This window comes from Buteo buteo, chromosome 24 (genome assembly GCF_964188355.1).
Source record: "Buteo buteo chromosome 24, bButBut1.hap1.1, whole genome shotgun sequence".
Taxonomy (NCBI): Eukaryota; Metazoa; Chordata; class Aves; order Accipitriformes; family Accipitridae; genus Buteo; species Buteo buteo.
In genome coordinates, this window is record NC_134194.1 from 301,224 (window position 1) to 326,294 (window position 25,071).

Consider the following 25,071-nt stretch of genomic DNA (forward strand, 5'->3'; position numbering starts at 1 on the left):
ACCACAGTCAGTGCCCAGCTCCCAGAATTCACAAGGCCTTGCTGCTGCACCATCAGTTCTTAGAGAAGCCTATTTCAGCAACATACTGAAAAGCTGATGGTCTCGGTTGCCTACTAACATCACCAAACCCTCAGCTGAACAAATACGGGCAAGCTGCAGTTCTGGGTATGGGTGACAGAGATGAGGGCATAGGACATGCATGCCTGTGCTGTGGAAAGACAGGAGCGACCTTAAAGAACTGTCACATAGCAAATAGTCCAGCTGCTAATTTTGATGCCACAGAGAAGCCAAAATCACGTATGGTGGGGCAAGGAGAGTTAAGACTAGACATATGGTGAAACAGTCTGGGGACAAGAGAAACAAGAGGAAAGTCTCAGTCTTGTGCTTCCTAGAGCCAGAAAAGTCTCTGAGCATTTCTCCCTACTCCATAAACTTAGACACTCACTTTGCAAACTGACCTCTGATCAAATCCATTCCATGTTTGTATTGACCTCGTTTCTGATAACTATTTAAACCAGTTAAAAAAACAAACAAACAAACCAACCAACCACAAACAAACCAATAACAACAAAAAAGCCCACCAGAAAAGAGTTGGGGGTGGGAAGAGACTGATGTGGATACAACAGGTAAAATCCATCCAGAAAAATTAACAGTTGCGAGTTGGAGGAACTGCCATCACAGGCCACATCTGGGTGATCAGGGAAAGGCTGTGGAGGGAAACAGAATCACCACATCTCAGGAAGGACCAAAACCCTTGCACCAACCCACATAGTAGTGATGGCCAGCTCCAGAAACCCTAAGCAGTGAAGCATGCCACAATGACGGTCACCATAGTCCCCTGTGGAAGAGCAGATTTCTGCTCCACTTAGTACTTGCTCAAGTCAGTCTTCTAACTAGATAGCAAGCCTCTAGTCTACAAGTAGTCTTCTAGTCAGTAAACCAACTCCCGTCCAACAAGCAAGCTTTTTCCCTCTCCCGTGACCTCCATGATAGAGCTGGGGAAGAAAATTAAAATGGATGACTACCAGCATATCATGTATATCCATCATTCATTTGCCGCCTCCACTCTGGGCACTGCCACTCCAACTTCTTCTGCCTGTAGAAACAGTACAGCAAAACAGCCTATTTTATACCTTCCTCCCACATCATCCCCTAATGCCCAGGGACCCATCTTGACATGTCATGACTGTACCTTCCACAGATACCAGATCATATACCTTTCCTCATTAAAGCACAGCAAGCACAAGCAAGAGTAAATTCAGAAAATGAGAAAATTTAAATCCACAGAATCAGCATGGTCAGTACTGAGTAAAGTGTCTGCTCCTGCCTCCCTTGCAGCCCTTACTGTTTACTGTGTTCCCTGGAAACTCCATGGAGTCTTTGGGAGAGTCTGATCAAAAGAGGCACATCCCTTGCTGTGCCTGACCACAATGTAAGACAACGTACACATTTGCTGACTACAGCCAGGTTCAACACAAGATCCAGCTTTGCCTCTCTAAAAGCCTCAAAATCGTGAGTTGTTTTTGCCCTCCTTCCCAGCCAATGTTGAGAAAAATCTTAATTAACTAAATGGATCCTGTACCACATCCTAGAGTCTGTTAATTTTAGGATCAGACCAGGTGAGGAAGAAAAAATTACTCACACTGAGAATCCACTACATAAATTAGGACAAGCACAGGGGAAGTAACGTCACTAAGCAAGTGCTGCACAGTTTATTGAAGAACAAATTCAAACCATTTATTATACAAACATTCCCGGTACCTGATCTGAAGTCCATACAATTGCTCTAGTTTCACATGGCCCTTTTCTTCCATAGCTCCAAATTCCATTCAGATATACCACTGTATGTTTAACAAATCTGTGTGCCTTTCTCCTGCTGTGCACTGGGGTTTGGTGAGCAAAAGGCAACGTGGTGATAATGGGAACTGTGAGCTGGTGACTAGGGCAGTTAAACAATAACAAGGTAAGAATGTTTGGCAAAGATACAGACCACCAAAGCGTAGAAAGTGCTTAGAAAAATGCAATATTTTCAGGCTCACTGGGTCTGATGACCCTTAAATATCTCAGGGTATTTCATGAACTGGTTGAAATAATGACAGATTCATGAAGGGTGAGTCAGATACCAGGAGCGTGAAAGAGGCCAAAACCTGCCTATGTGGAAAGAAACAAGAAGATAGGCTAAAGATTATGAACCAATGGATTTGCCTGTAATTTAAAAAATAATAATGTGGTGCATGTAAATTGTTTGTAGAAATCAGTAAGACTACTACTCATTTCCAACACAGTTTGTCAAGAATTAATCTATTTTCTCTTTCAAAGTAACAGCCCTCATAGATAAGGGAGAAGCAGAAAAGATCACCTCTTGACTCTAGCAAGCCTTCTGAAGCTGCTTTGTGTGATATCATAGCCAAGCTAGGGAATCATTACTTAAATTAAACTACTATAAAGGTCTTTGTAATTAATACTACTCAGCAGCAAGCTGCTGGGTATCATTATGTACCCTTTTAGGCTTCCCAAGGCATCCGCTGCTGATCGTCCATAAGGATGAACTACAGTCAATGCTTAAAACATAAGCTATCCAGAGATATTGGGAGCGCACATAAACTAGGGAGAATTCAAATAAGAACATATGTTAAACAAACAAAAACAATAAAGGAAAGTGCTGAGAATGAAAACTATTTTACAGGTGCCTTCAGAACAGCATACTGGTTAGAAAGATTTTCTTTTGACCCAGGATGGTTGTTTTTATACAGAGTATCTCATGTTGACTGTCGTGGTTTAACCCCAGCCAGCAACTAAGCACCACGCAGCTGCTCACTCACCTCCCCCCCACCCAGTGGGATGGGGGAGAAAATCGGGAAAAGCAGCAAAACTCATGGGTTGAGATAAGAACAGTTTAATAGAACAGAAAAGAAGAAACTAATAATGATAACACTTATAAAATGACAACAGCAATAATAAAAGGATTGGAATGTACAAATGATGTGCAGTGCAATTGCTCACCGCCCGCTGATCAACACCCAGCTAGTCCCCAAGCGGCGATTCCCCCCCCCCCCAGCCCAGCTCCTATACTAGATGGGGCGTCGCATGGTATGGAATACCCTGTTGGCCAGTTTGGGTCAGGTGCCCTGGCTGTGTCCTGTGCCAACTTCTTGTGCCCCTCCAGCTTTCTCACTGGCTGGGCATGAGAAGCTGAAAAATCCTTGACTTTAGTCTAAACACTACTTAGCAACAACTGAAAACATCAGTGTTATAAACATTCTTGCATACTGCACTCAAAACATAGCACTGTACCAGCTGCTAGGAAGACAGTTAACTCTATCCCAGCTGAAACCAGGACATTGACAACAGTAGAACTGCTGGTCTTCCTTAGGAGAGGATAGTCCCAAGGACCTCTACCTGTTCCCTCTAGCTCTATTTCTCTACAAGTACAGATCCTGACCCAAAGACCATTAAGTCAGTGGGCAGAGGTTTGCTACCTCCAGCAATTTCTGAAGACTCCATAGCAGATAAACGATGATAGAAGAACCATTCTTCCCCCTCATCCCCCCCGTAAATGTCTGTTTGCCAACGATGCAGAAAGCAAGCACAAGCATAGGTATTAAGCTATGCAATCACCTTCTGTAAGTGCATATGCATACTCACAACACTACAGAAGGCACTGAGAATGAGGAAAGCTGTGGAACAGCTCTGTACAAAAAGCAGTGAAATAGATGAAGACAGTTAATTAAGTGTGGAAAAGACAGTGAGGCAGGGTAGACAGAGTTCTATAGACTCTTGAATTGTTCGGAAAGAGCGAATGAAGAATGAATACGAGTATGAAATGGAACTGGCAGGTTCCAAACAAGCGTGGAACGAATACTTAAGATTCTCCCACCAATTAGCTAAACAGTGGAACTCCTCGCTAGGGATGGGACAAGTTTACAATGATCAAAAAAACAATCAAAACCACCCCACCCACCCATCACTTCCACAAAAGCCCACTCAGGACTGCCAAACACCTCCAATTTGGGAAATCCTTCAGCGGCAGATCACTGGAAACCAGGATCGCTGCTGGAAAGCCTTCCAGTCAGGTTTCCTTTGATTTCTCAGGCACCAGTTCCTGGTCACTGTCAGAATACAGAGACTGACTTGTTCTGACTCGAGGGAACGAAGGGCATTTCAGTGTAAAGCAACAACTCTAACTGCTTACAGGTGAGAGTACTTCGAGTCACCACCATGATTTAGTAACTCGGATACAAACCAAACCGCTACGTTAACTTTCTGGTCATCCATGGCCGTTCCACGCCCGGTTTGGGACCGCGGCCCATGCCGACGGGACCGCACCCGCAGGCAGAAACCGAAGTCGGGCTAAGTGGAGGGCCAGAGGAGAGCAGCCCGCTGCTCCCGGCCCCCCGCCATGGGGAGCAGAGAAGCGGAGCAACCGCTGGCCCGCCGGGTAGAGGAGGGGCCGGGGCCGCGAGAGGTTAGTAAGATGAGGTTAGTAGACAGCTTTCTATAAGGGAAGGCTACTCAAATTCTCCCTTTTGGCTGTTTTTATGGCCTTTCTGCCACACCAGTGGTTTGGCATGGGTTCTGAGGTTGTGTGTAATAAGAAAGAAAATTACCAAGGTAAAGGAACAGTGATGCTAATTGAGAGTTAATCTTCATACACAATGAGCTTGTATGTTCTGCTTTACAGCTAAGTTACCTGTCACCACAGAGCTCCTGACAATTAAAAAAGGCATGAAATGGGGGTGATGACAGTAGAGTTAAAAAAGCAAATACTGCTTTTCTGTTAGAATTGTTAGGTGCCAGAATAAAATGAATTGCAGTCTACCATGTATGTTTTAACTTTCTCCTGCCCTATGAAGTAATACTTTTGAAGGCTATGATTCTCAGAAGATGCATCCATATTCATTTATCAGCTCTTATCTAACAAAACCCACCTGAGAGGAAGACAGCCTGAAGATCATGCTCTCTTAGGAAAAGAGTGTCACCTTTTCTGCACATCCTCTGGAGATGGTAGAAGTAAACACAGCACTGTTCCCTAGCAGTTTTCTAGACACCACTCTGTGCACGCTCGTCTATAAGGGCCTGGGTGACCGACAGTGCAGCCCTGCCGTGCACCCAGCGGGGCTCTGTCCAGGGCTTCTGGGCATGGTGTGAGGACGGGACCCACGAGGTGGCACTCCTGCAGCACCACCAGGGACCACAGCCACAGTCTGGCGCAGCCAACTGCTCTTCCAGCACACCTCGCTCCTAGGAAAAGGGGACTAGGACAGGCCTCTCCCGAGAGATGCCACAAACAGAAACTGCAGAGCCCTGCAGAATATCTAATGTTCCTGAGCCTTCTTAGGCCTGCATGAGGGGATTTTTTTTTGCCCCAGGGCATTAGGTGGGCTACAGACTCCAGTACAGTAGCCCCTGTGTATATGTGTTCATCAAGAAGTGATGGTGCTGTACTCCTTTGTGTTACTCCCAGCTATCCTGCCTCCCCAACCACGCAACCTACAACTGAGCAGGGTCCTGGGAATCTAGCTAGAACACATTCTGTTTTATTACAAATGATCTAGATCGTTGGGGTAAAAGAGGTGCATGGATGGTGCCCTAGCTATTGGCACAGCTTCCCTTCAGCATGAGTTAGTTAAAATGAAAAAAAAAAACAACCAACACCACAACAGTGTCTATATGGTGCTACTAAAAAAAAAATAAAAAAAATTAATCAGACAGCTTACCTATTTGGCTTGCACGCAAAATCTCAGAGGCAGGCCTCACCTTCTCACCTATTAGCCAAACAGCCTCAGTGTTCTGAAGCACAATTGCATATGGCACGTGGAGTCTCCTTTTACATTTATGCTGACTGACCTTCACCTCTGTATAAAAACCTCAGTTAAAGCCTCTCTGAGCGCAGTGAGGTATCCTCCTGGACTGCCAACAGCATCTTCATGATAGCTCTTAAGGCAAGTACTTTGTTGGATGCTTAAAAAGAACAGGAGGGATAGAAGGGAAGAGAGTTTTTTTTCTGAGAACAGACAAAGAAATTGGAAATCCTAAAAACCTTGTTGCCAGGGGCAGAACTAGTAGAGAAAGCCTTGTCCATCTGGACACAGCAGCTCTATGCTGTGGTACAAAGTCCTGCCATGTGGGAGCGGCTCGTACCTGGGTCTTTCCTGGTAGTCTCTAAAGCACCTAATGCTGCTGATAAGATGCAAAGTAAACAGCCCCTGCGCTGGTGCCCTGCCATGTGCCCATCTCTTTTACAACCAAAGAGGAGAAAATGTACAGGAGTGATTAAAATAAAAACCTACTGCAAGCAGCTGGAGCCTGCTGCCTCCGGTTCTGTCTTCCACAGCACTGAAAGGTAGTGAAGGTGGCAGCAGGGTAGGACCACTGATTTTTGCTGCCTAATGTGCCTTGAAATCCCCTGTCTCCTGGCTTGAATGAATGGAAACCCAGTCCATTTCACTGCAGAAGGCAGCTGTAGGGCTGCTACTGAATCAAGGGGAAATAATCTAATACAGTTCTGTAATTTGATTACTCTTATACCTGTTTAAGTACCTTGCCAACCTACAGGAACAGTAAAATCTTGTTTTCGGTTCCATTATTTTTCTGTCTGTTATCATGTACTACATGCCTCTGAACAGCTGCTACCCCTAAGGCCTGGGTCTGTCTTGCCACTGCCAGATCCTCTGTCCTGCATGCTAATTTAGCTTCACTTAAGACAAGGAGAGAGCAAGTAGCTGCTCTGACAATATGCATCATGGATATACCAGGATCAGAACAATGGGCTCACAGCGCATCACTGAATTTTGCCTTTGAATCAAAATCTAGTGTAATGCATTATTAAAGCTACTTACCTCTTCTATGTTCTTGTCTCTGAAAAACTTTAGACTTAAGGTAGTAGAGCAATGCTGTTCTAAGTAGCTCCTCCTTTCTTCTCTTGAAGAAATATTTTGGCTTTCCTTTTACAAATAATTTTTCTTCTGAGCTGCTCATGACTTGGATTGCTTCTGAATCTGTCATCCAAGCATGCGCACACTAACCATTGCCTTGACTAGTTGGTGGGAAGGCATCTACAGGGTCTCTAATCCAAAACCTGTGTGCTAGGCAGTACTACCACCAACACAAGAGCAAGTCATCTGTGGCTTTTTCTACAAGTTTGGATACAGACTCCAACACCTCTCTGGATAACCTGTTCTAGCACTGCACCAACTTGTTAGTGAAAAAGTTTTTCATAGTATCCAGCCTGAAAAACCCAAGCTAGAATTTGTGGCCATCATCACTTCATATATCACCTACCATTGCCAACATGAGTTTGGGTTTGTCACCTTTGCAACTCACCTTCAAGTAGCTGTAGGCTGATAATAGATCGCCTCTGAAACTCCTCTTTGCCAAGCAAACAAGCCCAGCTCTGTTAACCTCTTTGTAGTTCTCATACTACCACCTTGGCAGCCCTCCACCGGACCCTGTCTAGTTCCTCCACATCCCTCTTGAACTTCAGGGGTAGGGAACTGTGCACAGCAGTCCAGGTGTGGCCACACCACTGCTAAGTAGACAGGAACAACTTCCTGCAGTCTCTGGCCATGTTCTTCTTAATACAGTGTGGGGTGTGGGTTATCTTATTCAGGGTCAGAACTTAATGGTACCCACGGCAACTTCCAGGTCCTTTCAGTGGGGCTGCTCCTCAGCCAATCAGTCCCCAGCCAGAATAGATGCATGGGGTCACTGCCTTGTTACAGAACTCCACTCTCCTTGCTAAACTTCACGAGGTGCCTCTTGACCCAGTCCTCTCATTTCCCAAAGTCCCTCTGGATTGAAGCTCTGTTGTTCAGCATGTCAATTGCTCACCCTAAATTGTTGTCATTGTAAATTTACTAGTTCCTTTTTCCTGTAGGATGACTTACAGACAGTTATTCTCACCAAAGATACAGTCTATCCATTAAGCTATATGACTTTGTACCTATCCAGACAGACACCTAAATGTCTGATCTTCCTGCTGTGAACCATGCTGAGGCTAAAATACAAGAGCAGCTTTGAATGCTTTATTCATAGGAACAAAAGAACAAAACTATCTGAGCCAGGAAGTGGCCAAATACCACAGGTACTGAAGCAGAAAACTATGGGTAGCTGCTATGGATGTCAAACCCCTGAACCTTCTTTTGCAATGAACAGCCAGAGCTGTTTAGGGCACTAGCACTCATGCTAAGAAGTGAAATAGGTTTTTGTTTGGTTTTCTATGAATGTAGACATTAACTTCTGCTGGGCTGTTTGCATTAGGTTAATATTTCTGTAGTGTACAGGTGTTAATATGAGTGTGAGTGTCTTCTGTCTGTCTCTAGCCCTGTAAAGAGCAGAGTGTGGCGCTGTAAATATTAGCCCAGGCAGAGAAGTGTTTGCACAGCCCTCCTCTGTGCTGCCTCCTGCAGTAGTACTCTTATAGTACTCCTTACAAACGACCCAGGCTTAGCTGTCAGAGCATCAGCATCTGCAGTAACATGCCCTGGTTTTGACTTAAGAAGGGTTGTAGGGATCTAATCCTGAAAAAAGCAGCAGAAGCACCAGTGTGCTATAACCTTCATAACATCAGTACTACACAAAATAAGGTACAACTAAGTAAATCAGCACATACTGCAAGCAAAATACTTGCTTGGTCAAACCCACTCTTCGTTGGCTGTGGCAGTCACAGATATAGAGAAGAAATGCCTAGCAGATCACTGGAACTGCTACTTTCTTTAATACCATGATACACAGTCATTTCAGAGGGAAACTAATGATTTGTGCTCTCGTCTTGTTTAAAAGGGCTCCCCAGTAATGGAAAAGACTGTGCCTTGCTCTTGATTTGAACAGAAGAGGAAACTGAAACTATCCTCCTGCAGATACTGTAGGGATCTTCCTGCCACCAGAGAGAGGAATAACTAATGAGAAAACAGCACTAATGAGGATGGTTAATGGATTTCTTGTTTCACAGAGGATCCTGTGTGCACCTCACACACATAACATAGATGTGGCCTGCCATGTGTCCAAATCTGCTGAATGAGTTCTTAATGCGTTAAGAGGAAAACTTTCATGCACTGTATCAAGTCCTTCACAGCCTGAAAGCAATACAAAGATGATGGACTGCGATGGCTTCAATGAATTCCAAGAACATGAGGTTTGGTGCTAGTACTTTCCATTAGAGGCAGTTGGATTGTAATCTGCACTGCAAGGACCAGAGGATCCAGAGTCATGAATGATAAAACAAACATGAAAAGCAAAGCAGAGCAGTATTCCAGAGCAGTGAGGTGGTGCGGTGAGGGGAGGAACTGTACAAAGCTATACTGGTCGTGCTGCCAGTAACGTACCGGGAGGGAGAGAGAGTTCCTACGACTGCTGTAAAAGCAGTTGCTTTCTTTCGCTGATGATTCTCAGCATGACAGTCAAAACCACACAATCTCCATGAGGATGAAATAATGATGAAACAGGCAATGCAAACCTGATGCCTGATCACCTTGCATACAGCTGTTCTCTTCGGTCTCAATGCACATCAGGCAGAGCAGCATTCACCTCCAAAAACAAAAGCAGAGGAAGATGGTTCACTCCGGAGTCAGAGTGCAAGTTCTATCTTAATAGGAAACAGTAAAAAGGAACTGCAGCTCTGCAATAACATTGGCTTTGGTTCTGTAAAGTAACTGATTGATACTTGACCATGACAGACTACTTTACTGAATGTTTCCCTCAGCTCATTTGAACTGACAGCCCACTCATATATGTTGCAGGGATGACACCCTCCAACCAGTTGGTGAGGAGCAACTCTCTTTAGATGCTAGGAAAAGAGTGTGATCACATGGATGTGACTGCATAGCTCTGGACTCAAAGAATTTGCATGCAAACTGATTTCCTTGCTGAGTTTGGGCAACTCTGTGCCTCCATGTGTAAATGGTAACAGTTCTCACAAGCTTGTGTTTGAGTGAGTTTAAGTACTAAAGTGATGATATAGTGCCCCCGGTACTGCTTAGCCTTATGAATAGAACGGTGCTTACTGCAGTAGCTGTTGACAAGTTGCTATAGGCAAATCTGCTAGGACAAGAAGGAAAGGAATGAGGTGTCCAATTTTTGCATGCGTTTAATCCTTGTGCAATCTTGATGCACAAGGTTAACGCTTCAGTTTTGGGTAAAACAAAATACTGGCAAAGATCTGACAAGAATTTACTTACTAAGAGCCTTAGTCACATATCTGTTTCGTAGAATCATGGAATTGTTTAGGTTGGAAAAGACCTTTAAGATCATCAAGTCCAACTGTATACTTAACACTGCCAAGTCCACCACCAAACCATGTCCCTAAGTGCCACATCTACACATCTTTTAAATACCTCCACAGATGGTGACTCAACCACTTCCCTGGGCAGCGTGTTCCAGTGCTTGACAACCGTTTGGGTGAAGAAATTTCTCCTAATACCCAATCTAAACCTCCCCTGGTGCAACCTGAAGCCATTTCCTCTCATCCTATTGCTTGATGCTTGGGAGAAGAGACCAACCCCCATCTCGCTACAACCTCCTTTCAGGTAGTCGTAGAGAGTGATGAGGTCTCCCTTAGCCTCCTCTTCTCCAGACTAAACAACCCCAGTTCCCTCAGTCGCTCCTCATAAGACTTGTGCTCTAGATGCTTCACTGGCTTCGTTGCCCTTCTCTGGACACGCTCCAGCACCCCAATGTCTTTCTTGTAGTGAGGGGCCCAAAACTGAACACAGTACTCAAGGTGCGGCCTCACCAGTGCCGGGTACAGGGGGATGATCCCTGCCCTAGTCCTGCTGGCACACGATTTCTGACACAGGCCAGGATGCGGTTGGCCTTCTTGGCCACCTGGGCACACTGCCAGCTCATATTGAGCCAGCTGTTGACCAACACCCCCAGGTCCTTTTCCACTGGGCAGCTTTCCTTCCAGCCACTCTTCCCCAAGCCTGTAGCGCTGCATGGGGTTGTTGTGACCCGAGTACAGGACCTGACACCGAGCCTTGTTGAACCTCATGCAATTGGCCTCAGCCCATCAATCCAGCCTGTTCAGATCCCTCTGTAGAGCCTTCCTGCCCTCCAGCAGATCAACACTACTGCCCAACTTGATGTCGTCTGTCTTCACAGGACCTGCTGACATCACTAATCCCAAATCAGCCAGGACCTATATGAACCTGCAAAAAGCAACAAAGATAACATAAACCATGGAACTGGTGCTAAAAGCTGAGGAAATCAGATCAGAGTTGATCACTGTTTCTGCAGCTGTTTGAGAAGGTCAAAGGCCTGGACCCTGCACAGAATTAGAGATACTGATTCCTGAGATACTACACATTACACTGGTAGATGACCCCCACAGGTCACAGCTGGCCTATACAATTTCAAATGGAAAGACTGACGAAAGCTCTGGTCATGAGAGACTGGTAATTATCCAACTCTCTGAGACCTGTAATGAGGTTACAGTGCTGCTCTGCATGTGTGTGCGGCGGGAGGAATAACCAAATAACCTTGTATGTCATAGGTCCCAGGCAAAGATACATGTAAGAAAGCAAAAATTGAGAAAGGAACCATTCTACTGCAGTCATAGGCTGTGCTGACTAATGAAGTGTAGTGAATTGGCCAACCCTTGACCAGACATTAAGTTAGGGTTCTTCTACTTGGCCACTTGCCAAGGCAACCTGAAAACACTGCTACAGCACTCAGCTTTAACATGGAAAGAAGAATTTTCCCCTTCCTTTTTCATCTGCTGCAGAGCATAATTCAAAGCTGAGTTAATGAATCATTTCAGTGGGCTTTGGGTGAAGATTTATAATCATAGAATCAGAAAAACAGTCTGGAAAGGAACTTGAAAGATCCTCTAAACTATTCTCTCGTACCAAGCTGGACTGACCTGCCTAGAGCTGTTCTTAAAGATCCCCAGTACATATGATCGCTTCTTTTTCCTCCCTCCCCACAAAAGCTGTTATGCTGTTGTAGAAGAAATTGTATTGGTCCTTGACAAATCCATCTAGGGGACAAATAGCAAGCCTGTTACCTTCCACATGCTAACAGATTGTTTATGCATTCCAGAATTTTCCTAGAGCTTGAAGTTAAGATTAGTTGTTTGTATTCTTTCCTTTCTCAAGGCACACACTCTGTTTTCTCTTCTCTAGGCTTTTCTCCTGCGAGATGATGGCTATCAATTCACTGAGTTTACTGAAACCTGTCTTTGCTTAAGGGAAGCATAAAACCAGCAAAACAGAAACAACAGCCTAAGGATCACAGACTGACAACCACTACCATCCAAATTGCCCTTTACATTAATATTCTCAAAAAGCTATACCTGTCAGCTACAATCAAGTCTAGCAGAGCTTCCCCTCCTGTGGCTGTCATCACCTTCTGTACCAAGAAAAGTCAGTAACATGTTCCACCAACTTCCTGTACCACCAGTACTCCTATAATGAGGGATGGCTGGGCAGCTATAATCTCCCACTGCTGCGCACTGGATGATTCTGCTCGGGTTTACTGCCAGGCAGCCTGGAATATAAATGGTAGTGCCCAGTTTTCTTCCTTTTTAACAATCACTCAAATTGCTTAGAAAGATCCTCCTTCAGTCTCAAAGCAAGCATACAAATCCATGACATAGAAGGCAACATCTCTTCTTCTTCTCCTGCCTCTTATTCCTCACAAGTTTCATGCTACTGTATTAATACTCCAGCCACGGTAATCACACAAACCGGTCTCTACTATGCCACAGTTATAATTTGGATGATGGTTAAAAACTTTCAGATCCACTTGTTTATTCTTAGCATTTCTCACAAAAACATAAAGAAGGTCACAGGACCAAGCCACTTGCTTTTTTGCACTGTCATTATAAATAAGCCACTTTGCTCCAATTTTTTTTTCCAGTCTAATTACTCCGTTTCTTCCTCCTGAATGGTAACTGCAAAGAATTCACTACAAAGTTAAAAAGGCTCCGTCCCATCTACCATTTTCCTTAAGCTCCTCCAACTATTAGACTTTGATTAGACTTTGGGCCATGGTGAGAATGATTTTTCTCTCCTCCTCAAGCCTCAAGTAAGAGCCTCCAGTGTCTGTGGACAACTTGTTCACGTTCAGAAGAATTCCCTCACAGCAGCTCCCTGCACTAAGCAGAAGGACTAATCTTTTTCAAACCCAAGAAGAGGAGGGCACTACTGCATTGGATTGTGAATACTTAATTTGTTTGCACAGTTATTACCCTTTCTGTTGGGCTTCTTGGGCAGATGGGGTAGGTCTCTCTACTTGCACAAACAATTGACCTACAAAAGGTTTGCCTCATTTTCATATACTAATGTTTGACGCACACGTGCAAGGCTGTTACTTTTTTTGCATCGGTTAATTTGACCTTAGGATGCAAACTAAAAAGAAGGATCTGTTCAAGAAGAAGCACGGCTGCCTAAACGCCTGGTAGGCTCTCAGAAATGCTATCCGTAGTGTGCTCCATCAAGGCAGAGCCAGCAACAGGTTAAGATACCGAAATAAGACCCTTCAGAACAAAGCCAATAGGAAGAAGCCAGCAGCTCACCCATCCCTCCCGCAGACCAAAGCAGCACCAAGGGCATTTATTCAAAAGCCGGTCAGCATCCGTCCCCTCCAAGAACCGTCCCTCTGTTTAAGGCTTACTTTCTTTCACCGAAGTACGCTCCCGAGGGTGCCCCTCACTGAGCAACCACAGCTTCGCTCTCAGCGCCAGGAGGCACGGCGGGCCAGCAACCAACCAACCAACCGTCTTCCACAGCCCCTCTCCAAAGCGCCCCTTCCGAAGCGCCCCCGCAGGTCTCGCCTGGGAAGCGCGTCCCGGCACGGCGGGGCCCAGCAGCTCCCCCCGACGCTGTGGGGGCGGCCGCCGCGGGCTGCCCCGCAGCCCTACACCCGGCCCGACGGCCGCACACCCTCTCCGGCCGCCGCCGCGACCCCCGCAGGCGGACGGGCGGAGCGCTCCGCGGGCAGAGACGCCCCCCCGCCTGCGCCGGGTCCCGGCGCCGGGCCGGGCCGCGGGGCGGCGCTCGCCGCCCGCACCTCGACGGGGCGGGCCGGCCGGTGCCGCGCCGGGCCGGGGCGGGGCGGCGGCCGCTCACACGCCGGCGGGCTGCGCGCAGCATGTGAGCTGCGGCCCCAGAGCGGGGAGCGACCGACCGACCGCCGGGCTCCAGCATGGGGCTCGCCCTGCTCCTGGGGCTGCTCCTCTCCCGAGCCGGTAACAGCGCCCGGAGCGCGGGGCGGACGGGGCGGGCGCCGGGCTCGGGGCGGGCTGGGGAGCGCGGCGTGTCCCCGTCGCTGTCCCGGCGGGCGGCGAGCGGGACCCGCGCCGGCGCCCCGAGGGGCGGCTGCGGGCGGCAGAGGCGGCTCCGGGGTCGCGGTCCGGCGCTCCCCGCTGCTGGCGCCCCCCCCCCCGGTGCTGGGCCGGCCCTCGGCGCGGCCCGAGCTCGGGGCTCCCGGCCACCGACTCCGGCGGGCGCCCCGCCTCCCCCGCCCGGGGAGGAACCCGCTTTCAGAGCAAGGGAGGGCGTGCTGCTACTGCTGCGAGCTGAAAGGCGAGTTGCCGGTGTGGTTGTGACCAGGGCGGAGGGACGCGCTGGGGAGGGGGAACGGGTGTCCTGGAGGCAAGGCTGGCGGAGGCGACGAAGTCGCCTTGCTCCTCTCGCTCGCAGCAGAGAGGGGCAGATGCCGGGAGCTGATGCCTCAGCGCGGCACAAAAGGCACAAAGCGGGCACCTGCGCTAGCTCGACCTGCCTTAACGGATCCTTGCTGTACCTCTCTCGTCCTGACTTTGCCGAGAGCTTTTTTTGGTACCTACCCTCCCGGCGTTCCCCCTCTGAAGTGCTTCGGGCTGATAGTAGTCTGAGGTGAGGCTCAGTTTGCAAAGACCAATGCCAAGAGCTCTGGCATAGATGCAGCTGTTTGCTCCGCTCTGCCTTCTGCTACTGCCAAGTCACAAGAGCCAAGGATAGAAATTACTCCTCTTTCCAGTTCATCTCTTGTGCAGTCTTCATGGCTGATGTGACTAGAAATACAGAAATTACAAAACCGCTTAGAAGCATTCCTATGCCCCGGCTGTGGGATGTCAGTGCTTCACACTTAGAAAACGCTGCAGCTGCTGAATATCACAATGACTGCTACAAAGATGGGCCGTTGCCCTGAAACCTCAGCAGCACTTGCAGCCACATGATTACAATAGCTTTTCTACAATTTTCCATGTCCAAATACTAATGCTTCTTTGATAACTGTGGTTAATAAAAAAAAGGTTTCTCTTCTGCAATCGTCCTCTCTTTCAATAGCGTGGTGCACCAGAAGCATCAAAACAATACATATATATATATATATGATGGGACATGGAGTGAAAAGGTAGAAATAAAGGGATATTGTATTATCTATCCCCTTTTTCTAAGGTATAAATAATCATAGTCTGTGAGTTGATAATTGCCTTTTAATTTTTTTATTTTTTTTTAACTACAGAAGGGACTCCCACACACATGCATCATTAACGTGTTCTGCAACCTAGACCACAGGTCTAGGAAAGAATTAGCTCTCATTCTTTCATGTTATTATCTGGAATATTAAGAGAAGGTTTTAAAAAATGAAACAACGTGTCAAGTATTAGGGCTTAATACAATGCATAGCTATTAAAAGAGGAGGAATGTTTTAAATTTGAGGTTTACAGCAGCTTTACCCGAAGCATCTGGTACAGGCCTGTGGCAGAAACACAGTCCATCCACTTATACCCAGCTCTGCTCTACCCTGGCAATTACTGTATCACTTTAAATTTTTAAAAATGTCACTTCAAGCTCAGGTGCTTGCTGAGCAAAATTCTGAAGGCTAGTAAAGTACATCCGGTCCTTATATGAACTTCCTACAACAGCTGCTGCAAGCCACTGTTGGTGATGGGATACTGGGGGAGATGGTGCTTTGGTCTGACCTGATGGGGTAGATCAGTTTGCTCAGTTTAGGGTTCCAAAAGCTACTGGAGAGAACAGACCAATTTGCTATTGGGAATTTGCACTGATTGCAACCTTACAGGATATAATCACACTTGGAATGTTCATTAAGGTTGTGCCTAGGTGTGATGCCTAAAAAACCTACTGTGCTGCGTACAAAGCATTTCTGATGAGAGATTTGTTTTTCAGGGAGCTTACAAAGTCATATAGTCTCTACGTAACAGCCAGATGAACAAAAAAGTACCATAAGTTGCTAGAAAAGCAAATAAATTTGTACAAGTGCGACAGAGACACCTGGATAGTATTACTGGGCTATAGGGAAAATAGAAAGTTTGAGAAGCAGACTAGCATAAAATTATGCAGCCTATGGCTTACAGCAAATAAAACTGATGAAGCTAGCAAAAGTGAAGGAAGTGAGAGAACAAATTAGGTGGTGAAGATGGTATACCAGGTAATATGAGCTGTACCAAGATTTTTTCTAATCTGTAGTGAAGGCTGACTGAAATAGTACTAGTGCACCTGCTGAACAAGAGAATGATGGTAAGATCATGTACCCATAGAACATTAAAGGTAGATGTAAGGCTCATCATAGTCATTTCCTAACACCAGCCAAGCAATATTGTCCTGAAGGGAAGAAACATAGTAGCCTATATATAAATTTTATTAGCAAACAGTCTTGTTCCAGGTCTTCATTGTAATTGTACTGTAAATGCAGATTCATATACTACAGAAATGAAGAAAGATTATGGACTGAATTCACCTACCTGCGACAACATAATGCTAGGTATCACCCCAGTATTACCGTTAGGTGACAACAGTCCATATAAAAAGTTTAAAAAGCTGGGAAAAAAAAGTCTACTTTTAAAGATTATATTGTTAAATTGAGATTAATACTTCCACATAAGGTGGTGCATGTGTATGTGTGTGTGTGTATATATATATAGCCAATGCATGTGTTATGCAAATAATATGTATACAGACAGATACAGTCAGAGTTCACAATCAACCAACAGATGAAAGCTGGCATGCCAAGCCTGCATCCCAGCATTTTTGGCAGGGATTTCAAGGACTGGGTTCTATGTACTTAAACTGATTGCATATCAGCATTTCTATATGAAGCTACTTGCATCTTATGTTAAGGATTTATTCTATTACGCAAAAAAAATGCATTCTTATTCTTAAGTTTCCAAGCCCAGTGAAGTAGTTGTTTTTACACCCTACAGATGGCTTTCTCAGTACATCTCTTAATGACCAGTATATGCTTTAGCAATGGCAGCAGCACTGACTCACAGCACACAGTATGGTGTTACCATGAGCTTATTGCACTGCGGTTTTCCTTACCCAGATAGAAGAGCTTCAAAGCAGCCTCAGCAACCCCAAGGTTTCCACAGGGATTTACTACTCCATAAAATACAAAGCCATCTCTGATCCTGGCCAAGTTGAAAGAGTTAAGGGTGATTAAAAAAGGTTTTATTAGACAAAATTATTTTTGAGACTTTTCTTTAACCTTTTGTTCCCTCTTTCATACATTAATACTCATCCTTTTGTTTCTAAATGGACACAGCTCTTGTTCCTTACTACTCCATATGAAAGACCCCAACCAGTTCTGCCTCTTGAGAGGAGTCCTTACTGAATATAGGATGCCTACAGAACAAGGACAAGGTGCTTGTGTGGCATTCATCATGATTGTGATCCTGACAGTCTTTTCCCTACTTGACCAGGAGACCTCCTGGCTCTGCCGAGGAGTGATTGCATAGCAGCAGAACAGTTGTGCCTCTCGGACTCTACCTGCAATGCCACCTACAGGATCCTGGAAAACTGTGCCCTGGCTAAGACTCGCTTCGTTCCACTGGATCACAATAGCAGGGTCAGATGTCTGAATGCAGAGCTAGACCTCGGAAACAGCTCTTTGCTGCACTGCAAGTGTCACCGCCGCATGAAGAGACAGGAGCACTGCTTACGTGTTTTCTGGACCGTTCATGGCAGCATGACAGATGGTGAGATGAAATAATATGAATTTACAAGGTACTAGTAAGGCTCACCCCTGCCCCCCGTCTGAAAACAACTGTGAAAGACCACTTCCCAACACTGCTGGTACCACTTTGGAATCACATCTCCTAGTAAAAAGAATTCATTACTGCTCTGTTTGATAAGCAGAGAAAGCTGATCTGGTCAGGGACTGGCTCTTCAAATACACCAGGGACCCTAACAGAAAAAGATAGCTACTCTGAGGCAGTTAGATTTCATGCTGTGAGGGGAGGCTCCTGTGAAAGTCACCTCAAAATCGTCACGTCTGTCCATCACTGAAAACGGATGTGTGATTGTGACACACATTGTAATGGCATCCTTGAGCATGTTGCTTCTTTCCGGCTTTAGTGGGATGCTTCTACCTGGCCTCCCACTAAAGACCACCTGTGCTGCACATCTCCTCACTAGTACTGAGGCTGAAAAAAACCCAAATGACAACATAGACCAAATTCCAGCCAGAGCAAATCTGATGACAAAACGTAATGCTGTTGTTACACAGTAATACTTTTGCATCTCCAGCAGAACCATTCTTTGGCATTTAGCTTTGAGCAAGACAGAGCATCTCTGAACTCCAGCCTGAGGAAACAGCCAGGCACAAATAAGAAAGAAATCAATTAAGGAGGAGGGGAAAAAAAAAAAAAAAAAAAAAAAGCTGGTCAGAAAGCATTTCTCCCACTACATAAAATATCTTGTATCTTGCCTAGGTTATTTCAATTTGGAGACCTCTCCCTATGAGAATCCAGCAAATGAAGAACACTGGAAGACAGATTATAATAAACTGGCAGCCCTGTTATCAGGTAAGGATTGTAATGGTTACATGATATAATGCTGCCCTTTATCATCTTTTCGGGGGCTGAAAATTATTAAGAACAATAATTTGGGGTAATGGCCCCTTTAATCAGAGGAACACCTGCTCTGGATACTTGCCTAAATTTGTCCCCGCTACCAAGTGTAAATATAGCCACAGATCCAGGCCCATGAAACGGCGAATAACCCACAACAATGCATTCTCTGAGACAAACACCCTAACTTGAACCAATAAAAAATTATGATTTTGTAACTAGTGTAACTGCAGTGTCATACTACAGGCACACAGCAGGACTAATTCGCTTTGTTCTTTTTTATATTCCCAATCTGGCCATCAAGTAAGGGCTACTTCTATTTCCACAGAGAATCTCTTCTGGAGACTTGCTTCATTGTTCCTCGGTTTCTTTTGGCTTTATAGGCTCACAGTTAGCAGGAGATGCAACAAATCCATGCCTGAAAGCAACTCACATCTGTAACCTGAGCAAGAAGTGTGTTCGTCTGCGCACAGACTATGCCTCTATCTGCACCAAGGGAGCAGGAAGTGAGGACATGTGTGACCGTCGCAAATGCCACAGAGGGCTAAGGAATTTCTTTGAGAAAGTCCCTGAGGATTTCACCAAAAGGATCCTATTCTGTCCATGTCAAGATGAACTTTGTGGAGAACGACGCCGGAAAACTATTGTTCCTGATTGTTCCTTCCAGTATAACACCAAACCCAATTGCCTCTGGCTTCTGGACTCCTGCTTAGAAGACCATATCTGCAAGTAGGTCCAGCAGCAGCGGACATTAGCCAAGAGAAGAGAACAGCATAGACACTGATGGTCTCATTTTCCTTCCTACAGATCCAGACTGGCTGACTTCCAACAAAATTGTCAACCTGCAGACATGTCTCCAGATGGTTGCTCTCAGCACAACCATGCTGCATGCCTGCAGGCTTACATGGGGATGATTGGTAAGTGATATCCACAGGAATGTACAGGGTGGATGCTTTCAGGCCACAAACTTGCAGGCACACTCTGATGCTGTGAAGCACCATCTTGCTCTCCTGCAGGAGTTAGAGCTCAGTGTACCAATGAATATGCCTTAGCTTAATTGATGCTACTGCTCTCTCTTGCTTCTGAGGTAAATGCAGCCCAAAGAGAGCTCTTCCATGGCATTTATCGCTCTACTCTGTCCCATCCTCTGCTGTCAAATCAGCAGCACTTGCCTGAGATTTTTTGAACACCTGTTTGCATCATCAGCTGGTGCAAAGCACTCTAAATGCCTGACTGACAGGGCTCAGGGCCTGTATGAGCTCAGCAATTCCTGCTGCAGGAGTTACATCCCATCACAGCAGTGATCAAACACAACATTGCCTCACTGCCTGACTTTTAGAATCCTGATGGTTTGTTAGTGTTGTACACACTTTCTTCTCACAGCCAGCCAGAACATGGCACTACCAGCTGTTAGAAGGAAGGTTGTCCTTGGTTTTAGGCATTCACTGCCAACCTGCTAATACTTTTTCAGAGTGGCTCAAAAGAGGAGCTGTAAAGAGCAGCAATATCTCAAAAGCTGTAAATCTGGACTATACCTTCTGGTTTTCCAGATGTCTTTGCTGGTTTTGTGCTACATGAACTCTGGCTGAATGGCACACTACAGGTGTGCAGCATTTTTTTGGCAAAAGGCATTTGACCACACAATGTTGCCAGCTACGCAAGCAGTAAGAGTGCCTTTTGCTGCCCTATGTCAGTACATATGCCCTATGTTGAGTCCCTGCAGATGCTTCACATCCTTCAATCTAATGCTTGCACCAGCTTCAGTTATCAGCATACCTCACCATCAGATTGCCTGAGTCAGGGTAGCAATCTCCACACTTTCTCACAGCCCAGCAGACTTCATGCAGCTTCACCAGACCTGGCTCACCTCACAGGGGCTCCTGACCTCTCCTGAGTAACATGCATATCACAATGGAAGGCTTCTGCCTCCAGGGTAGCATTCCCTTTAGTGTAATAGGACTTGTGATGCTTTCATTTGGTGAAGTAAATCCTGATTCCACTTTCTGGCGGTTTGGGACAGGCACGCCCATGACACCCAACTATGTCAGTAACTCCAGTGTGGAGGTCTCCCTGTGGTGTACATGTGAAAGCAGCGGCAACCAGAAGGAGAAGTGTGACCAGATACTCAGCATGTTTGAGAGCAACAAATGCCTTGGTAAGCATCAGTCATATCACAGAAACAGCTGAGCACAGGGAAATTAAAATCCTGTTGATTTCAAGATCCTACGGTGCATTGCTCTTGCGTATAGTTCTGTCTTCTGCAGCATCTCTATGATCTCCTGTCCAACCTATGGGACCAGCCTGGATCTGCTCTCAGAAGTGTTTCTGTACCTTTTGGCAACACTTCTGTTCATCTCAAACACCATGAAGCTATTTTCAAACAGCATTCAAATGAAGGGGTTGCAAAGAAATCACAAAGGGAGGTCAGACATGCTGTATCCATACGTTGCTGAGTAACCACAATAGTGCACCAGGATTATGGGGTTTGGGTTCCCCTCCTTCCCCTCCTTTCCTATGCTCGTCTTTGGCCCACACTTACTTGGTCAAGATAAGTAGCTCCTGACACAACCCCTGTTATTAGATTCAACAGCACAGCAGTTACAAAAATCCTGTTACATGCAACTATGTAATCCTAAGTCTGTATTTCTTTTATATCCCTAGCATTTCAGCAACAGAGCTTAATAAGATTTAAATATTTTATGTTTGTAAAAGCTTCCAAAGGATAAAGAAACCAGCATCGTTAGATAAATTATTAATATTTAAACCTAGCTCCTGCTGTATAGAAAAGCCTTACACCCGGCACTATAGATACACCTACAACCTCAACATCCCATCTGAGATACTACATACCTGCCCCTTAGAAAATAGACAGCTGAGAAAGTCCAAGAGGGACCCAAAGGTCCTCAACTACAGTGCAAATTGGCTTTGCAGTCTGCTGAACCTCACAAGTAAACACACAAACAGGCCATTCATTGAACAAAGAATATGTATTTTCTAAATCAATGCCACACAGCTTGTGAGTGCATTTCCTAAAACAGCTTCCCTAGACTTCTGTTCACTAGACTCCAAGGTGTGCACAAGAAAAGCACAAAAAACCTCTTGCTTTACTTCTCTTTGCAGAAAATACCATTTGGTCTCAAATGCACCTGAAGCAGACAGCTCTAGAAAGACAGGAAGACTTATTGTACTCATCTCCCCTAAGCTTCCAAGGAGACAGTGCCAGCACATCACTTGCTTCAGAGATGTCCCAGGTATGCATTGCTTTGTTGCTTTCAGAAAGCAACAAGTCAAGTGGCCTAGAGACAGTAGTTGAAAAACATTGGATCTGGAAATGTGTGATTTTGGACATCAAAGTGAGGGATGCTACATGCATGCAGAACCCTGGACCACTTTACTTTGAGCTATTCCTTCCACAGACAAGCAGAAATAGGAGGCCATGCTGCCTGGTCACTGGAGTTTCCTATAGTCTCACATTAGTGCTCAGCACTGGAGGCTTTGCAGCCAGACATTTGAGCATAAATATGTCTAACTGGGATTCATTCCTCTTCTTCGTTTCCTAGGTGGCTGAAGGGAAGACACAGCGAGACATCTCTGAACACAGCAGTATGCCTATGGCTTCCTCTGTGTATTCTGGAGCTGCTGTTTCTTGGCCATCTCTGGCTCTGCTCCTGCCCCTGTTGCTGAGCCCATGTTAACTTGGCATAAATGGCATCTTTTCTTCTCATATTATTAATCTTATTCCATATCCAGGCACCTCGCACTACTGATTTACCTTTGGGAAACAGGCGGCTTCCAGAGAAGAGGAATGGAACAGCCTTAACCCAGAACAGCAGTCACTGAAAACCTCCCCCCAACTTGTACCCCACTTTTCCCCAATCAGTTTGCACTGAGCTCTGCAGATGTGGTGCCCACCATTGCTTCTGCCATGTTAGCATTTTGAGTAACAGTCAGGTGAATATTCCAGTGCAATATTTTAAAACAAAGGTCTGAGTTCTGTCAGAACTTGTGCAGCGTTCAGTTTCTGACTGCAGGGAGGATCCTGACACAGCGTGTCCTACCATCCCAATTCTGGAGCTCTTCCTCAGGCATACAATTATAGAATGGTTTGGGTTGGAAGGGAGCTTTAAAGATCATCTAGTCCAACCCCCCTGCCATGGGCAGGGACATCTTTCATCAGACCAGGTTGCTCAAAGCCCCATCCAACCTGACCTTGGACACTTCCACAACTTGGGCATCCACAACTCCTCTGGGCAACCTGTTCCAGTGTCTCACCACCCTCATCGTAAAAACTTTCTTCCTTATGTCTAGTCTAAACCTACCCTCTTTCAGTTTAAAACTGCTGCCCCTTGTCCTGTCACTACAGGCCCTGGTGAAAAGTCTTTCTCTGTCTTTCTTATGATCCCCCTTTTTATATTGAAAGGCCACAATAAGGTCTCCCCAGAGCCTTCTCTTCTCCAGGCTGAACAACCCCAACTGTCTCAGCCTCTCTTCGTAGGAGAGGTGCCATAGGAGAGAGCCCTCTCATCGTTTTCATGGCCCTCCTCTGGACCTGCTCCAACAGGTCCATGTCTGTCTTGTCCTGGGTGCCCCAGAGCTGGATGCAGGATGCCAGGTGGGGTAAGTAGAGGGGAAAAATCACCTCTCTTGACCTGCTGGCCATGCTTCTTTTCACGCAGCCCAGGACACAATATGGCTTTCTGGGCTGCAGGTGCACATTGCTGGTTCATATCTAATTTTTCATCTACCAGTATCCCCAACTCCTTTTCTGCAGGGCTATTCTCAATCCATTCATCCCTCAGTCTGTATTGATGTTAGGGATTGTCCCGGGCCAGGTGCAGGACCTTGTACTTGCCCTTGTTGAACATCATGAGGTTCATGTGGGCCCACTCCTTAGGCCTGTCAAAGCATAGAGTACAGCATACTATCCTAAAGAGTAGAAGTCCATGCTCCAGGGTGGGTTGCAAGTAAAGCTTAATAAACATACATATAAAGTCCCTGGTAAATACCAGTTCTGGATTACTTTCAGTTCCCTTTTCAAATCCATTCTTTTAAGTATATGAAAAATACCATCCCAGATCAAGGACACTGTACTACAGTTTATATTCTTGCTCCTTTCTGTTTTGCCCCTTGCAACATATATATCATCCATTATCATGGCTAGCAACAGACTCCAGTTTTGCGGGTTAGGATGGATTTCTGTGCTCAATCCCAGTAAGTTCAGTCTACTGAAGGACATTGCCTGGCTTCAGGAGGAACCTTCTTAGTAATGCTTAGAGAATGCATATAGCTCATTGAAGCTGTATTGACCACAAAACCCCTGGGACATTCAGTTGCAAAAATCTCTGGGAGCCGCAACTACCTTGAACCTCTCCACATATTCAAGTTGTCATTGTCCCCTTCCACGCTGCTTGCCCAATCTCCTTCTCCTCTGCCAAGCTCTATGTCATGATCTGTTTACTCTGAGTGTAAATGTGTGCACTGTGTAACTGCTGTTATTTTGTACTGCATTTGCCTGTTAAAATGTGGTGTTAAGTGAATATTGATTTCTGAGCATAGGTTAATAGTCCACAATCAATTGTGTGCAAGAGTTGCCTCATCAGCCAGCCTACACTTTCAGGATAGCTTGAAACTCGGCTCAAAGCAGCTCCTCCATGCACACATATAGCGCCCCTTGCCCATCCTATGAGATACAACAGATCTGAACAATATACACAGCCAAACACTATTACAATCCTGAATAGATACAGAGCAGGTGGGTATTTCTTTTTACCTTGTGCTTTATCTCTTGGCAGGGAAGTACCAGCTAGGTAATATGCTGCGGTTTGCAGTCACTATTGGACACCTTCTTCCTACAGAGTCTTACATTGTCACATGTGTCAGAGTAGTTGTCCTTCTGCAGTGGTAATATTTCCATTTCAACTTCCAGCCTTCTCTTTACTTCCTAGGCAGGTAGGGCAAGGAAATCACTGCATGGAGCAGAACCATCTCCTCTGTCACACAGAGAAGCAACATCTAATTTCCATGCAGTAGGAACAAGTTTTATGTCTTCTTAATAGAGAGGAGTACGAATGCTGGTATTTCTGATTACCTACTGAAATATCGCTATTTGGATGAAGAGACAGCACTGTTGCCCCATGTTTGCTACCATTCTTTGATGAAAACAGAGAACAGAGTCCATGTTAACATATTCTAATATCTGCATTAACCATCCTCTATATGGTGGGCCTAGAATCATGTCAAGACTCTTGACTGTAGTGTAATAGCATCTGTCATGTCCA

The 25,071-nt window shown here is 45.7% G+C and overlaps 1 protein-coding gene across 1 annotated transcript; it reads left to right on the forward strand.

The window, feature by feature from the left end:
• Positions 1 to 14,142: 14,142 nt before the first annotated feature.
• LOC142044411 (GDNF family receptor alpha-4-like) lies at positions 14,143 to 22,545 on the forward strand. Its single transcript, XM_075056812.1, has 8 exons — positions 14,143 to 14,185; positions 17,645 to 17,920; positions 18,656 to 18,748; positions 19,177 to 19,522; positions 19,601 to 19,710; positions 20,814 to 20,948; positions 21,914 to 22,044; positions 22,354 to 22,545. The coding sequence occupies exons 1-8, from the start codon at positions 14,143 to 14,145 to the stop codon at positions 22,486 to 22,488; spliced, it is 1,269 nt and encodes a 422-aa protein (XP_074912913.1). The 3' UTR covers positions 22,489 to 22,545.
• The last annotated feature ends 2,526 nt before the right edge of the window (positions 22,546 to 25,071 follow it).